This window comes from Primulina tabacum, chromosome 1, assembly GCF_025594145.1.
Source record: "Primulina tabacum isolate GXHZ01 chromosome 1, ASM2559414v2, whole genome shotgun sequence".
NCBI classification, from domain to species: domain Eukaryota; kingdom Viridiplantae; phylum Streptophyta; class Magnoliopsida; order Lamiales; family Gesneriaceae; genus Primulina; species Primulina tabacum.
The window spans coordinates 26353559-26372296 of NC_134550.1; the positions used below are offsets into that span (position 1 = coordinate 26353559).

The window sequence follows — 18738 nt, forward strand, 5'->3', positions numbered from 1 at the left end:
TTCAGAAGGGCAGTCAAAAAGTCGAGACACAAAGTCCAAGGAACGAATTCAAAATGCAACGGATACAATTATTGAGTCTCACTGTACGATCAGTTTCCCGCCTATAAATAGAAGATCAGTGAAGACTCGAAGAGAGATAAGAGAACCATACAAACACTAGAGAGGGTGTGGTAAAACAAAAGAAAGGGCACGCTTATTTGCATATCAGCTTTCAAGAAGCATTCAGCCCAGAGGGAATACTCAAGTATTATCAGCTTAGTTTAGAAGCTCACTTCCCTCAGTGTGTGAGCACACCTTTCTGGTGTATTCATTGTTTAGTTCTCACACACTAACACTCCACCACCACCCAAATACAGTCTTGCTCAAAGACTTTAAACTTGTGTATATAGCATTTCTCACATAGATGTTAAAGAAGTGTTGACTGAAAGGTGATGCCTTCAGTCTAGACTAGGATTTCAGTTAGGCAGTGGATAAGTCCTAAGCTGGGTGGATTTGTACAAGTAGTTGTATAAATCAAAGTCTTCTAGTGGATCCTACCCGAGGTGGTAGAAGGGGTGACGTAGGAGCAGTTGAAGTCTCCAAACATCCACAAACATATATTGTGTATTTAACTGTTTAACTGTTGTTTTCAAACTGACTTGATCAGTTAGATCATCTGTCAATTCAGTTCTTGCCATAACTGAACTGATTTATGTGACAACTGATCATCTGCTTTTCAGTTATTTAGTTTACATAAGTTAAAATTTTTTCTAATTTAACATTCTTCTACACGAAGGATTACTTCAAGTTTCTTCCGCTTGTTTTTTAACCATCGATGTTAACATTCTTAGAACACGAGCTATTGCAGCTCATTGGAGAATATTGTGTTTGAAATGCCTTCAAAGGCACTAGCACACAATACTTCATATGATTTCCTTTTTATTTGGAGTCTGAAGTTTGACATTTTTCTTTTTACAATCTACCATGGCCTGGTGCTTAGCTAACCAGTCAATACAGAGAATGATGTCGAACTCAATCTTGTTGAATTGAATCAATTCTGCTTCAAAGATCTGATCACTGATGCAAATTTTACAGTTTCGGTATACCTTATGAGTTTCAATTGTTTTGCCAGCAGGTGTTGCAACTCTTAACGGTTCACTGAGATTTTACTGCTCAAGTTTTAACTTTTTAGCAAATCGTCTAGACACGAATGAGTGAGTAGCACCACAATCAAACAAGGCATAAGCAGGCATTTCATTGAGTAAAACAGTACCTACCACCACATCATTGGTGTTATATGCTTCATCCTGAGTTATAGCGTACACTCCAGAGTTGGCCTTGGTTTCATTTGGTTTGTTTGGTCCAGTCCCTTTATCTTTGTTCTCAGGACACTCTTTAATCTGATGTCCTACTGTCCCACATTTGAAACAAGCGCCCTTTTTCCTATAACATTCTCCGAGATGATTTTGTCGACAAGTAGAACACCACTTTCCTTCCTTGTTGACAGCATTGTTAAAGGTTCCCTTGGGGAGGCCGCTTGAATGGTTTGGCCTCTTGAATTTGGGGCCATTCTGGGCAGACTGACTGATGAAGGGCCTTTTTTTTTGCTCTTCTCTTCCTGTCAGTTGATGTCTGCTTCTGCGCTCATTTTCGCGCCCATTAAATCCACAAAATTTTTGGGTCTGAACAAGGCCAAAGCAGACTGAATTTGGCTGTTCAGCCCTTTCTTAAAGCGTTGCATTTTCAGGATTTCGTCTGAAATGATAGTTGGAACATAGGTTTCAAGATCATTGAATTTTGATGTGTACTCCATCACTGTCATGTTTGAGGTTTGCTTAAAACCTTCGAACTCACTCAGCTTTTGTAGACGAAATTCTGTCAGATAGTATTGTTTCAAAAATTCCTTTATGAAGATTTGCCATGTGATCTGCTAATCTCAGTCAAGGATGGTGACACCATTTCCCACCACTTGCGTGCCCGATCTTCAAGAAATGGTGTTACTACTTCAACTTTGAGCTCTTCAGGTATTTCCAGCAAATGGAGTTGGGTTTCAACATTCTTAAGCCAGTTATGACTGACTTCTGGATCAGGATTCCCATCAAAGGTTGGGACTCGGTTCCTTCGGAGAGATTCGTAGTGATACTTAATTCCACGCGGTTGTGGTTCTGGTGGTGGTTTAATAGCGTTAGCATTTGGGTAAACAATTCCTTGTAGCATTGCATCTACTATACTAGATATTGCCATCATATCCTCCTAGCTAAGATTCACTCTTGGTGGTGGTGGTTCTGGTGGATTCTTGTTTTTTTTTTTGATTGACACCACGTGGGTTACGGTTGTTTCTGGGTGCTCTTCCCGCCATTTCCTATAAACATATATTTTATTAAGTTGTTTGTAAATAGACATATTAAAAAAATTAATTAATTTTTAAAATGCATACATTTAGTTTTTCAATAACAAAAGCGATTAGCCTAATTGGCCTTAATACAATCAATGCTTATCCTAGGGATCGTCCTACTCGTCTAATACTTCGTCATCCCCCATAGCTTCGTCAATTTCTTCTTCCATAGGGTTTCCTTGGTTTTTTTCGATTTCCCCCATGAGGTCTTCCATATTGATCATGTCATTTTGTAATTGATGGATGTGGTGCTCCAAAAGGGTGTGGTGATTCGTCAATGTCTCCACTTCCTCTTGTAGATGCTATATTGTGGATTGGTTTATGTTCTCATTGACTTCATGTTCTTCGATTTGTTCCTCAAGGCGGCTTTGTGTTTTGAGACGACTCTCATCACGAATTTCGAGCGTTAGAATCTTATCTTGAGCTCCGTACAACTCTCGTTTTGTTATCTCGTGTTTCCGTTCTGATTCTTGATGGTAGGCAGTATAGCGTCTGATGTCTTCTCGTAACTTCCTCGCTTCTTCACGTGTCTCGTAAAGGTTGTTATCCATGCGTATGTTATTTCCATCTAGTTGGTAATTATCTCTCTCGAGCTTGTAATTTTTCGCCTTCAATGTCTCAATTTTCTGCTTCCTTTGCTTGGAGTTGTTTTTGGAGTTAAGATATAATGATTCGAGGGTCCATGTTTGTTTCCTATAAAGAAAATTAATTTTATTGATAGGTTTAAAATAATCATCAATTTTAATATTTAAATGCAATAATTTAAGGATAATAGAATTTTTATTTAGAAATAAGTTATTACACTTCTTTTCTTTTCAAAGCATACTTTTATTACAATCGTAATACTAGTCTAACCTAGTCTATCATGTCTGCATCGTCACTATCATCGTCGACCACATCCATAGGTGCTTTCTCCTCCTCCTCCATGTTTTCCACCACGAGATGCAAATAATTATTCTGATCTTGGAGCCTATCCATGGCGCTATGAATCTAAGTGATGTATCGTTCTTGCTTGTTGGCGATTTCTTCGTGACGATGATGAGCACGAGTAGCACGGTCTATCTCAGTCTCCACTCTCTCTAGTAACTCCCGGTTCAGGGTAGCTAAGCGCTCGATACAGACTGAATAAGTAGGTACCAAAAGGAGTTGGCTCTCATCCAAGTCTAGGTGATGAGTGAGTCGTTGCACGTCTGTCTAGAGTAGGTTCTTGAGCTCCATAAGTTCCTGTTTTTCCTGTTTCTCCCTTGCAAGTTGAGCCTTCAGAGTCACAATTTCTCTAGCTTGATTGTCGATGGTGAGCTGTCGCATGCAAAGGGCAGCTTGAGCACGGGTCCGTGGAGTAGCCATTTCCTAAAATAATTCGAGGTAAAGTTTCAGAACCGTAATAAAGGATAGAAAGACACAAAATCTGAATGGAAGCAAAGTTGTCGTGGAATTTTTTATACTAAAATTTTCAGAATGATTTGAGGAGATTGACTTTGAATTTCGAAGGAAATTTTGAGATGACAACATAAGCCGTGAATGAATTCGATGGGTGAGTTTACTTCAGATAAAAATGCAATAGGATTTTGCCAAAATTTGACGAAGTCAAATTTCGGCTATCAAAATCCCAGCGGGATTATGAACCTGACGGCTCTGATACCAGTTAAATGTCACGCCCCGAGACCGAAGCATCGGTGACATCCGACATTGCTTAACAATTACATTGAAAACAATAAGCCTCGTATCAAACAAACTACTGTTTTTCATAAATAAATATTGTCTTTACAATGACAACGTAATAAAATTACATCAACAATTTTGCGGAAGCGAATTAAAAGTAAACTTAAAAATCTTGATCCTCGTTCTTTCCATACAATCACCATCCCCAGAACGCCTCATGTCCCTCCTCGTTCATTTGCTCCTCATTCTTATATGGTGAAAGATGTAAGAGGTGAGTGTTTTGGGAAACACTCAGCAAATGGGGGCCGGTCGATTTTCACAGATACATATAGAGATAATTTTAAAGCATCTTTAACAGACTTTCAATACTTATTGCATTGACTTATCATAACAGAACCAAATCAAATTCGAATTATGAGACAAATATTATAAGACAATTCAAGATAAACAGAACAAACACAACATTGTTACTCATCTCGTTTTCCATGGTCAAATTGTCCCCATTATGTTAGTCTTCTTAGGGGTGAGGTCAAAACACAGTTTTATACCCACTGATGGGGGCCATACATAAAACAGTTTTATATCCACTGATGGGGGCTAGACAGAATTACAATTATTGTTCCAAATCCAACTCGAATTGTAAAAGTGTATCACTAAATCAGATTTATCGAGTAGAACTTATCAGAATTTTGAACGAAGTCAGCGAAATCAAAGAATATCGAAATCAGAAGGAACATTTCATACATCGATCGAGATTTTAAAAAAAAGATAGCATTTTTTTGAAAGGAATATACACAAAGTTTAAATTACAATAGAGTACATAACAAAAACCCACTTACTGAAATTCGAGTGTGTAATTCAAAATTTGCTCAAACTCGGACGTGCGAAACTTGATGCAACTCAAACAGGTGAAGGCCGAACTTGGACAGGAATCTAACGATAGTATTGACAGCAATCCACAACATGAAATAGCTAGAATAACTCATCCTTCTTCCTCCTAGGTTGCATCGGCCGAGAGCTTTTTTGGAAGGGTGAGGACCAAAATATTTTAAGGCTTTTTGTGATGTTTTCTTCAGCATGTGATTCCATATTTATAGGTGAAAAAAAGGCTTTTCAATCACCCCATGGCCGTCCACCTTGATGCCCAAGAAAGGCCTTCAATGTGGTCAAGGTTATCCAAGCATCGATGGCCACCTTGATCAACTCAAGGGTTATTTCTTACATATTAATTTTGTCATTTCTCTTAGCTCTTCCTTTAGTTCCTTTTTTGGTTCTTTTAGGACAAGAAAGGTTGAGCTTCCTTGAGCTAGAATATTGAGTCCTTGAGCTAGGGGTTTACTCCTCCTGTGACGACTCTTCGATTGATGTGGTTCTTTATGACGTAGATCCCCTTTTGAGATGATCTTCGAGCTTTTGAGTTACTTCCTCGTGCCGTGTTAGCTGAAAATTTAAGTTTATAGTTGAGTTATAATTAGGATTAAAGTTTTGAGCTTAGTTTTGAGGTTTCATTCTTACATTATTCGCTTCGGAAATTCCTAGTTCTCACTTTTTTCACATTGTTTAGTTCTTGGATCCATATATAACAATGATGATGCATACCATGTAATTTCTTTTTCGATTTGTTTCTTTTCTCCTCCTAACATTGGAAAGATTTCTTCATTAAAATAACAATCAGCAAAACGTGTTGTAAACATGTCACCTGTATGAGGCTCAAAATATCAAATGATTGATGGGCTATCATAACCGATATAAATTATGATATTTCTTTGAGGTCTCATTTTTGTTCGTTGAGGCGGTGCAATAGGCACATATACCATACATCCAAAAATTTCCAGCTGAGAAATGTCTGGTTCTTTACGAAATGCAAGCTGCAATGGGGAGTATTTATGATATGCATTTGGTATGATGCGAATTAATGCAGTAGCATGTAAAATTGCATGTCCCCATATAGAAATAGGGAATTTTGTTTTCATAATCATCGGTCTAGCAATCAATTGTAAACGTTTAATAAATGATTCAACTAATTCATTTTGTGTATGTACATGAGCAACATGATGCTCAACAGTGATTTCCTTTGACATACAATAATCATTAAAAGTTTTGGAAGTAAATTCACCAGCATTATCAAGTCTAATTTTTTTGATTATATAATCTTGATATTGAGTCCGCAATTTTATTGTTTGAGCAAGTAATCTTGCAAATGCCACATTCCGAGTTGATAATAAACATACATGTGACCATCTGCTGGAGGAATCGATCAATACCATAAAAAATCTAAATGGTCCACATGGTGGATAAATTGGCCACAAATATCACCATAAATACGTTCAAGAAACATGAATGATTCAGTATGGAATATAGGTAGTGATCGTCTTATAATAAGTTTTCCAAGAGAACATATTTTATATTCAAACTTATTATTTTGAAATATCTTCTAGTCTTTCAGTGGATGACCATGTGTATTTTCTGTAATTTTCATTATTGAACCAGGATGTTCTAATCGATCACGTCAATTAATTAATATTAAAGAATTATCAACTACCATGTTTGATTCAATTGGACTTACATATGTATATTCAATCTAATAGGGAGCATTGGTAGTTTTTCAACTGCATATTTTTTTCCTGATTTATATGTAGTAAGACACATATATTGCTCATTTCTTTCATTTATTGTCTGAATATCATACCCATGGTAATATATGACATTAAAACTCTACAAATTTCTTTTCGATTGTGGTGAATACAAAACATCATTTATCAGAAATTTTGTACCATTAGGTAACAAAAAATGTGTTTTACCACAACCTTTAATCAAGTTTACATGACCTGCTATTATATTCATCATTATTTTTGTTGCATTTAGTTCCAAGAAATATCTTTTATCTCAGAGAATAGTGTGCGTTGTACCACTATCATGTATGCAAACTTCCATGAGATTAGTTTCTTGTTTAGCTTTGTTCATAGTATTTTTCATATTTAAACTTCAAAAAAAATATGCAATGAAAAAATTACTGATAATACATATGTAATTTATTGAAAAATATAACAAATATCATAATTATGCAATAAAACATTATCATATAAGTACATAAAATATTTAATATTTATATCCCACCAGTATATTGATTATAACACATATCATAATTATATAATAAAACATTATCATATGAGTACATGAACAATAAAATATTTTATATTTCTATTCCATCAGTATATTGATCATTTTCAGAGAAATCTTTCAGAAAATCTGCAGCATCAAAATGAGTTGAATAACTCAAAATGTCATTATATTCAGTGAAGTTGTTCTCTTTTTCTTTTTCTTTTATTGATTCTTTATAGAACTTACAAAGTTTGTAAGGTCCACAATGCGATAACGTAACATAACTGCATGCAAATCTAGGAAAAAATGGAAATGACTAATTAGATGATTTTAATTGCATAAATTAAACATGGTGTTCATGTTTCCGTGTCTAAAATGTAGTCTTCTACATAAATGCATAAAAAATAGGTTTTAAAGGTTATTCGAGATTTGATCAAGGAACGGAGATCGGGGACCATATGAATGAAAATATTTTTATTAAATAATTATTTTTAATTGTTTAACATGTGGTGTATTTTAATGGAATTTTCGAAAATAAGGTGTTTTTACACGCCGAGTCGTTGTTAAACTGGCAATCCATTTTTGACAAAGATAGGGACATTTTGGAGGTTCGGTTAATATTTTCGAAAAGCAACCTAAAAAAAATATTTTAAATATTATCTAATCGGCCTATTGGGCCTACTAACTAGGTTAATGGGCATAAGCTTGCACTATGTGTTTTATATCAAATTTAAAGCCATCAAACCCTCACCAAAACACACACAACTCATGCACACATCACACAATCACACACTAGGACTCTCCATCAGCCAAGACACGTGCACACACGAAATTTTTGAAGGAAATTCACGTAAAGCTTGAAGAATTTCAGCAAGGTCATTCCCTCGTTAACATCCCTCGCATCACAAGTAGATTGTTGTGCGTAATATACGCAAAGGCACGCCTTAATATTCCTTCAAATATCTTTCACACCATATTATGTGTAATTAATTATCCTTGCATGAAAAATATGATGCACTTCTTGTATTTTCGTTTTTATGTCTATACACGCACAAAACTAATGTTTTCTTTTTTTAAAACTCGTGTTAATGATGCACAAAGGGGCTGCCATGGTAGGGGCATAAAAACGGGTGAATTTTGATGTGTTTAAGAACCCCTAGGGGCCACGGCTCAAGGTTGGTTGAGGCAAGGTAGGGCCGCACGTTTTCCTTGGGTTTTTGTAAGGCTAGGGTTCGTTATGGTGGCTAGGGAAGAGAGGGCTGTGTGCCGAAATTGGGACGTGTTCAAGGGTCCTAAGATAGGCTAGTCAAGGTCCTAGGCTGATCGCATTAGGGCTGGTTTGAAGCCTAGGGAGGAACTGCGCCTGTGGGGGAGGCGCGCATGGCTTCTTTGTCACGAGTGAAGGGCTAAGCACGTTTGGGGTGTAAGATTCTGTCCAGTAGCTTGCTATGGGTTCGGTCATGGTCCTAGGAAGGTGGACTAGAGGCTGGTTGATAGAGGTCGTATTTACGTATTTTAGTGCATCGTGTGAGTCTTAGTTTGTATCGTTTTGGTTGCATGAAGTCTGCATTTTGTTCATTTCATCTTAAGTTATTGCATATGATCACCATTCACTGAGTCGTATGAATGTGCAAGAAAACGACGAAAAAGGAGAAAATTCAACCGGAAGTGAAGAGCTGAAAACAGACCACTTGGCTCTGGGGCGGTAATTCTTGACCGCCTTAGTGCATGCAGAAGACAAGGAAAGAGTTGGGCGGAAAACCTTACGCTAGAGCGGTAATTCTTGACCTCCCCAGCGGGAGCACAATAAAAATAGGATGTCCGAGCAGAACACCTCACGCTAGGGAGGTATTTCTTGATCGCCCCAGCGCGAGAGGCTGAAGAATCAACAGAAGATCTCGCACTAGGGCGGTAATTCTTGATCGCCCCAGCGTGAGAAAACAAGGTAAGTTTCCTTATTGGCTTGTATTCAACTTGGAAGGTGTGTGGCTACACAAAGGAACACTAAGGACAAAAATTTAGACAGTTTTCAGCAGCCTCAAAGAGAGAAAAGGCTTGGAGAAAGCTTGGAGTTGAAGATTTCAGGGCAAAGTTCTTCGCGTTTTCATCACGTCTAATATTTCTAATTTAAATCTTCTTGATTAAATATTGTTTTGCTTATTTTGATCATGAATTATAGTAGCTAATTTTCATTATTTGTTGAGATTTAAGGGGATCCTACCCCGAAACCAAGTTTAGTTAATTCATCTAGCGACTTTGATTTATTCTTGATTTTGCTATTATTTTCATTGCATTGTTGAAGCCTAGATAACTTAAATAACGATTTCATATTGCGAGTGAGTTCGAGAGAATAGCCCATGAGAGGAACGAGTAGCATAATCCGTGTATTGACAATTTAAATACATATATGAAATCGGATACACGTCGATAGTCACAGTCCAGTAGGTCGAAAGCTAGAAAATTTCATAGAACGATGTGCAATTCATCTTTGATAAATAATTAAAGAGATTTAATTACTTCACTATGTTAAATTAGTTTGGCATGCTCGAGAGGACGTTTTCAATTAGATAGGAAATCCTGTCGAAAGCGTAGATTATTGTCGAACAAATTAAGTAAATTAGCGAGAGGTAGGTGAACCGAGATTCCCAAAAAATTCATTTCTCATTGAATCTTTAATAAATCATTTTAGCTTATTTATTTCATCATTTAATTTGTGAATCAATTTGTTGAGCTTTTATTTAATCATTGTAGTAGTAAACAATCATTCGAAATTATCGTTGCTAAAAGTTTAATAACTGAGAATAACAATTGCGAAATATAGTCTCTAGAGGAAGGATACTCGTACTCTCGTACACGTGCACTTGAGATTATTTCGAGCTTGAATATTATTAATTTTTATTAAGGATTTTACAGTGAAAGTTTTGCTCGATCAAACTTTTGACGCCGTTGCCGAGGACTGTTAATCCACAATTTTATTCTCAGTTATCTACTTTAACATTCTTTATTTTGATTTATTTGAGTTGAAACCTTCAATTTCTTTGCTGATATCTCTTTTGGTGCGTTCCAAAGTCTCTTGAATCTGAACTTGAGGTATTCAACCTCGAGATTGAAATAACCCTCCGCAGGCGAAGACAACAACAGAGGCTTAAAGACACGATAAACAAGAACGAGCGTGAGGAAAGCATCATGAAGACCCAAGTGTCGAGGAGCCAAGGCGTATATCCATGCTGGAGTATGCACAGTCTTCGCTTGATGGAGCACGTCTGAGCATAGTGCGATCAAACATCAGGGCAAACCAGTTTGACATCAAGCCAGCCATTATTCAGATGATTCAGAATACTGTCCAATTTGGAGGAACTGCGCTAGATGACCCAAACACCACATCACGGACTTTCTTGAAATTTGCGATACTTTTAAATTCAATGGAGTTTTTTATGATGCTGTTAGATTGCGTTTGTTTGCTTTCTCTTTACGTGAAAAAGCTAAAGCCTGATTAAATTGTTTACCTGTAGGTTATATCACTACTTGGGAGGACATGGCAAGAACATTTCTCATCAAATACTTCCCTTCCTCTAAAACTATAAAGTTGCGGGCAGACATCACTACTTTCACCCAATTCGAGCAAGAGTCCTTATATGAGGCATGGGAGCGCTACAAAGATTTATTACGGAGATGCGCTCATCATGAACTACCTCTTGGGTTAGTAGTTCAAACTTTTTATTATGGCTTTCTCACTGCCAATTGTGCTATGATAGATGCTGTTGCCTGTGAGAACTTGTTGAGAAAAACCATCGAAGAAGGATATGAATTGTTAGAGGAGATGGCTGTTAGCAGTTATCATCCTCAATCTGAGAGGAACAATCAGAGAAGGAGTGCATGAGTTCACCAGGTAAGTGATTTTTCTGCGGTTGCTATAGAATTAGAGGCTTTGAGTAGGAAAATAGATAATATGAATGTTGGTGGTACGACCATGAGACTGCAAGAGATCTTCTGTGATGGTTGTGGAGGTGAGCACTTCACGAAAGATTTCTAGATAAGGAATCCTAATTATGTGCAAAATGAGGCATCAGTGAACCATGTGGGGACTCGGAACTGTCTTAGGAATGACCCATATTCCAACACACTTAATGCTGGATGGAGAAAACAACCAAATTTCTCATGGGGTGGTCAAAACAATCAGGGTCGCTCACAAGGAGGCCAACAGTATGAGAATCAACCGATGTAAAGATCTAAGCCTCGAGAGGAGAAATCTAATTTAGAGCAGATGATGACTCAATTTATGTCTGCAACGGAAAACTAGACTAAAAAATCAAGATGCAGCTCTCAAAGGCTTGGAAACTCAGATAGGACAGCTGGCCAAGATAATTTCGAGCAGAGATCCGGGCACCTTTCCAAGCAATATCGAGACTAATACTAAAGAGCAAATGAATGCCATTGAGTTAAGGAGTGGGAAAACGTTAGAGTTGGAAGAAGACGCAAAAGTCACTCGCAAGAGGAACATGTCGAAACACCAAAGGGTAAGTCTTCTAAATCTACACCTGCACCCACTACACAATCTAGAATTTTTATTCCTCCGCCTTTTCCGGCAGCATTGAAAAAAGCTAAAATTGATGCGCAATTCAGTAAGTTCCTTGAAGTATTTAAGAAATTGAACATTAATATTCCTTTTGCTGATGCTTTGATGCAAATTCCTAGTTATGCTAAATTTCTGAAGGACGTCTTAGCAAATAAGAGGAAGTTGAAAGACCATATGACGGTAAACTTAACTGAAAACTGTCGATTTGCAGGTACTCGATTTCCTACGTTCCCACGCCATTCAAGCACGCCGGTGACTCCGCTCTCCTTTCAGAATTTGCAAGGCACCTGTTGCGATTAGTTCATCTCGCCCACCTCCGCATTCAACCATGGCTCCCAAGAAATCTAAGGTACCACATGCCTCTTCATCCTCTTCGCTCGATAATAGAGGTAAATTTGTGAATTAGGAAGCTCAAAATCGATATGAACACACCAAAGTGCATAAGCGCCCCATTCCGGAGCGGGGGTTTTGATTTCTCCATTAGATCGTTAATCTTTTGCAAGATATTGAGGAACATGGATGGAGGTCCTTTTGTGCTACACCCAAGGCTGCGGTGATTCAAATTATGCGTGAATTTTATGCCAAAGTCGTCGAGCGGACTGATGGAAGGGCTATGGTTCGGGGTAAGTTAATCTCTTTTGACTCTGCCACCTTGAATGAATTGTTGGGTACCGCTGTGGTTGATGAATCATCTTTAAAGGAGTTAATAGCCAACCCGGATTTTGAGTTAATTATGCAAATAATCTGTTACCCGGGGGCTTTTTGGAAGACTCCGAGTTGTTTTTTGGAAAAATATTTGTTGTTTAGGCCCACGATGTGGGATGTTTTTCTTTCCAAGCGGTTGATGCCAATGTCCCACACCGGTGACGTTCAGAAAGACCGAGCCACGATGGTCTACGCACTAATGCTGGGTGTTCCGATTAACGTGGGCCGACTAATCTTCTCTCAAATCCAGCAATTCATTCACATCTCCAGCATTGCCTTATTTTCCTCCACTATCATTACAGAGTTGTGTGTGCGAGCTGGGGTCGTCGTGAATGTGGACGACGAATGGTTACAACTGATGAAGCACATTGATGACTCGTGGATGAAAACGAAACAGGGAAAGCACGCTCTAGACTTACCAGAGGTGGCCGAGGATGAAGCCGCAACTAACCGCCCACTGCCACCCTCACAGCCCCGACGGCGGGAAATTATTGATAAAGTTGATGAGATGCGTGCTTTTGCGGTTCATCAAGATAAGTACAACACCGTCAACAGCGCTTACATGTCATCGATGGAGTCTCTGGTGTGCGGTATGGCCTCGCACATGGGTCTCGACATCTCACCCTATCCACCACCGCTGGCATACCCGCCTCCGTACCCATTCCTCTATGCTTACCTGCAGCCGGACGATCAGGAGCTTGGAGTTGTGCCACCCGAGGACAAAAAGGATGAGCAATGATCAGTTGAGTCTTCGTGTTTCTCTTTTCTTTGCATTCGTTTAATCTATTTCATTTCGATTACATTCTGTTTAGCATCCATTTTAGTCTCTCTGTTCGTTTGTTTACATGTTTTAGTAGTTTTATGCACTAGAGACATGCACAATTCTTTTTGGGGGTGGGTTTTTAGTTTTGTTACTTTGTGTTTCATTGTTTGTTTAGTTCATTTTTCGTATTGCATTTGTCTCGTGTTATTTGTGTTGTCACTTGAGAAGTAGTCTATAGTTGATGCTAGATTGCTATGTGGTATCCAATGATGATGTTGAATGTGTCACACATACGAATGCCCATTTTTATCACAACACTAGCTTAGAACACACGAGTGGTTGACGCATGAAAATCTTAATTGGTTAATGAAATTGTTGACAGGAATGTTGGCAACAGAAGAATGCTTGACATAGTGAACTTGGAAATTGTTTGTGGGGAATTTGAGATGCACTAGGTGACTTGAACTTGAACATGTTTCTTGACACGAACACTGCCCAGCAGCATGAGGATGAGTTAGGCACATTTATGCTACAGCAATGCATTGGATTGAGCTTACCGATAATAATTGTGTTGCGATACTTGTACCCGTATATCTAGCTTTGCCTAACCTTATTTATGCGCCCTTGAGATTGGACCGAAGTCACACGCCCATATCTCTTGTTCCTATCTGAGAGAGGACAGAAAAATTAAAAAAAAATATGATGCAGGAAAAAAAAAAGAAAACAAAGGGGAGATATAAGGTATGGGGGAGCCAAATAAAAGTATGAAATTCTATTCCTAAGCTAAAAGAATGGAGATGCATGGAGTTGAAAAAAAATCAGATGCAAAATTTGAATTTGCACAAATGATACACCATTGTACCTCCCTCATTTCCCGTTTCAACCTAGTCGAAGTACCCCTATCCTGTTTTGCTTTATGCCTGACGAGTCCTAGCTATCCGTGCTGCGAATCGGTAACTAGTGAAGAGGGATGTGAGAGAAGGATTGTTACACTGACGTGTTGGATGAACTCTCTTATAGCGTTGAAAATTTTACGGTGGAAATGCATGATGCTTGAGCCAACATTGCACACACATATTTTAAAATCCATGAAAGATTGTAGTGTTGAAACTTCGTGGTGAAATGCGGAACCAGTGACTTGCGTTAGTGGATAAATATGTGTCGATATTTGTTGAGGCAGACTAGAACCATGAATGTACCGGCATACTACTTCTTGTATTATTGTGTCTTGCAACCTATTTTGTTCGAGGGCGAGCAAAAGGTTAGTATATATGGGTGGGTTGATTGAGGTCGTATTTATGTATTTTAGTGCATCGTGTGAGTCTTAGTTTGCATCGTTTTGGTTTCATGAAGTCTGCATTTTTTTCATTTCATATTAAGTTATGGCATATGATCACCGCTCATTGACTTGTATGAATGTGCAAGAAAACGACAAAAAAGGAGAAGTTTAACCAGAAGTGAAGTTGAGAACAGACCACTTGGACTTAATATTCATATGGAGAAGGAATAGTTATAGTTATCTTTTTTCTCTCAAATAAAAAAAACCTTCCCCAGCGCATGCAGAAGCCAAGGAAGAAGTTGGGCAAAAGACCTCGCGCTAGGGCGGCAATTTTTGACCGCCCCAGCGCGAGCACAAAAAAAATAGGATATCCGGGCAGAACACCTCGTGCTAGGGTGCTATTTCTTGACCGCACCAGTGCGAGAGGCTGAAGAATCAATAGAAGACCTCATGCTAGGGCGGTAATTCTTGACCGCCTCAGCGCGAGGTGCATGTGAAATGACCAACACTACAAAAGACCTCGCGCTAGGGCTGTAATTCTTGACCATCCCAGCGCGAGTAAACAAGGCAAGTTTACTTATTGGCTTGTATTCCACTTGGAAGGTGTGTGGCTTCACAAAGGAACCCTAGGGATGAAAATTTAGACACATTTCAGCAGCCACAAAGTTCGGAAGAGAGAAAAGGCTTGGAGAAAGCTTGGAGTTGAAGAATTCAAAATTTCCGGGCTACGTTCTTCGCATTTTCGTCACGTATAGAATTTTTAGTTTAATTCATCTTGTTTAAATATTGTTTTGCTTAGTTTGATCATGAATTATAGTAGCTAATTTTCATGATTTGTTGGGATTTAAGGGGATTATACCCCGAAACCGAGTTTAATAAATTCATCTATTGACTTTTGATTTATTCTTGATTGTGTTATTATTTTCATTGCGTTGTTTAAGCGTAGCTAACTTTAATAATGATTTCATATTGAGAGTGAGCTCGACAGAATAGCCTGTGATAGGAACGAGTAGCATAATCCGTAGATTTACAATTTACATAGAAATATGAAGTCGGATACAAGTCGATAGTCATAGTTTAGTAGGTCAAAAGCTAGGGGATTTCATAGAACGACATGCAATTCATCTTTGATAAATAATTAAATATGTTTAATTACTCCACTGCGTTGAATTAGTTTGGCATAGATCGAGAGGGTGTGTTCAATTGGATAGGAAATCTCATCGAAAGCATAGATTATTGTCGAACGAATTAAGTAAATTAGCGAGGGGTAGATGAATCGAGATTCCCAACAAATTTCATTTCTCGTTGAATATTTAATCAATCATTTTAGCTTATTTATTTCATCATTAAATTTTTGAATCATTTTGTTGATCTTTTATTTAATCATCATAGTACTAAACAATCATCCGAATTATTGTTGCTAAAGGTTTAATAACTGAGAATAACAATTGTGAAATACAGTCTCTAGAGAAATGATACTCGTACTCTCTACACTTTATTATTACTTGACATCGTGCACTTGCGATTATTTTGATCTTGAATATTATTAATTTTTAATAATAATTTTACAATGCAAGTTTTGCTCGATCACTGGTTTTGTTGCTTAAGGGCCGAGGCCGAAGGTTGCATGGGTAGGAGGTTAGGGTTTCAAAACTAAGGACAAAATTGTCCAGAAAGGTTCTAGGCTTAATCAAAGATCTTAATGGGCTTGATTTGGGTTTTACATGGTATGGTTAGGTGTTAATAAGTGTTGGTTCAAGTTTGGTTAAGTTTCGAGTCAATACGAGTTAAAACCGAGATGTACGTTTAAGTTTTAAGACGAATTGGGAAATTAGTCGAGAAACTTAAGTTTACGTCTAAGAAATATTTATGGGTGTATTTTAAGGTGTCATGTTGATTTTGGATGGATTTGGGTTGTCGTTTTAAGGTTTTAAGGATAAATTGGGAAAGTTAGGTTTTCAGGGGCAAAACGGTCATTTTACACCTCAAAAATGTTAGACGTCTTGGCAGTGACCTGAATGATTTAATGAATATTAAAACATTTATTTTGAATGTTTATGGGATTTTATGACGAAAGATTAATGCTAAAAGACATGTTGCATGCTTGGTTTAAAAGAAAAATGATTTATATATATGAATGAATTTTTATAAGTGAAAGAAATATAAAAGGTTGAAGGAGGTGAATTAATTGTGACTAACACGATGAGACGATGATACGATGTTATGTAATGACAAGGCTAAGTTGATGGGTGAGAGTAGACATGCTTATTGGTTCCATCGAACTAGTTTCGGACTGGTTCCTACCGCTGGGTCCGACGAGTTCGGAACCGGTCTGAACTGATTCGGAACCAGTTCCGGTTCCAAGTTGAAATACTTGAAACCAATCCAAATCCAAGACCGGTTCGTTTGTTAATAAACCGGTTCTTGTTCAACCACTCTAATTTATTATATTTTAATATATAATTAAAATTAGTAATATTAATGGACAATTTTTTATTTAGTATTTTCATTGCAAATAATTGTGATTTAACAAAATAACATAAACATTTATTTTTACAATTGAAACTTCTTAAATTCATCACGATTTATTAAAATATATTTTGAATACTCTGGATCTTCTTCGGAGCATGAGCTTTGAAATTCGTTGTTCGCTCCAGTGGTCATATTCTTTTTTAACTGTTGTAAACCAATCTTATAGGTATGTTAGAATGCTAAGTGTTTCTGGCTTTAAATTAGTTCTTTGTTCACCGATGATTCTTCCACATACTGAAAATGCTGATTCAGAAGCAACACTTGAACTTTGATCGGCTAGTACATATCTTGCAATTGCCACTAACACTTGATACAGTTGAGAATTTACTTTCCACTGATCTAGAACATGAAAATTCTCTGTTGTTTCAATATATTGGGTTAGGAAAATTTGGATCTCATTGTATTTTGTCGTTGTCACTGATTTTCCTTTGAACTTTTGTCGTTTTAAACTTTGAAAAAAGTTTAGTGCTCCACTTTTGCCTTTCTCTGTGGGTGTCTCCTCCGTCTGTCAACTTGGTTCTCACTGTTCACTAGCATACAACTCAAACAATTATTAAAGAGAACGCATTATTGACTTCTTTTGATCTTCAACATTCTTCTCCAAAAATTTAAAGTAATATTCAAAAAACATGTCTAACCCACCTTAACTTTGACAAGGATCAAGTAATGTTGCTATACCATGCACAATTGGGATTTTCTCCCAATATTTTAAAAATTTGTTTTGCATATTTGAAACAAAGTCATGCATAACAACATCACCACAAAATTCAATAAATCTATAAAGCATATTGAAAATTAAAGGACGAAACATGCTTGAAGTAGGATAGTTAATACCTGAATATTTTTCGATTGCTTCTTTAAAATTTCTAACAAAGAAACAAATTTACTCAAAATATTCCAATCATTATCAGTCAACATTAAAGACTCTACCGAAATATTATTGTAATATGGAGTAATTAAAATTTTAAAACGTAACAAAGTATATAAAGAATTCTATATAGTTTCAGCAGGGAGAGGAAATTTTTTAAATTTAATCCCATTTGTTTCGTCTAGTGTTTTTCAATCACGTCCATGTCTTCTTTCACGTAATAATTTTCCGCATACTTTGAATTTTTCTGTAACGTACCGTACTTTAAACTACTTAAAATTTGCGGAAAAATTAAAAATTTCTTAAATAAGAAATGAACCTTCAAAATTCGAAGAAAGAAATTGTTCATCTCAACAACCGTTGTAACAAAAGATCTCAAAGTAAAGTTTGCCAAAAGTATTTGCTTAAAATCTCATAACAAGTAACATAAATCAGAGTACTTTTAAACATTTCATAAACTCTTAAAAATTGGGCGGTCCTCGGGTCTAGCCTCCTGCTCAGTCCAAGCCAGCTCCTTGGTCCCTACCTCTCGTCTCCTTAAATGCATTCTCACTTGCATCGATGAAGTCTAGTGAGTCTAAAGACTCAACACGTATAAACTGGAAGTAACGAGTACTACGTAATAAAATCACATGCAACTTCAAAATAGAACGTACATACTTGAACTTGAACGTGCATATAAAAGCTTGAACTTACATACATACATAGACGTGCCATAACATGAAACTTTTCTTAAACGTGCTTGCATACTTGTACATACATGAACATACATAAACTTCATCATTTTGCGTAGAGGCATGTTTCAAAGCAGGTGACCCATACATAAATACGCCTGATCAGACTAAACCACAGTACTGGGTTGACAGGGAAAAATCCA

The 18738-nt window shown here is 37.2% G+C and overlaps 1 protein-coding gene and 1 non-coding gene across 2 annotated transcripts; both read right to left on the reverse strand.

Moving 5' to 3' along the window:
- Positions 1-1145: 1145 nt before the first annotated feature.
- LOC142506883 (uncharacterized) lies at positions 1146-2223 on the reverse strand. The gene is made up of 2 exons (XM_075619483.1): positions 1899-2223; positions 1146-1705 (listed from the first exon to the last, which is right to left on the reverse strand). The coding sequence occupies exons 1-2, from the start codon at positions 2221-2223 to the stop codon at positions 1146-1148; spliced, it is 885 nt and encodes a 294-aa protein (XP_075475598.1).
- An 8499-nt stretch (positions 2224-10722) lies between these two features.
- Positions 10723-10828, reverse strand: LOC142521454 (small nucleolar RNA R71). Its single transcript, XR_012814199.1, has one exon. It is a non-coding gene; the product is annotated as a small nucleolar RNA R71 (small nucleolar RNA).
- Positions 10829-18738: the final 7910 nt, after the last annotated feature.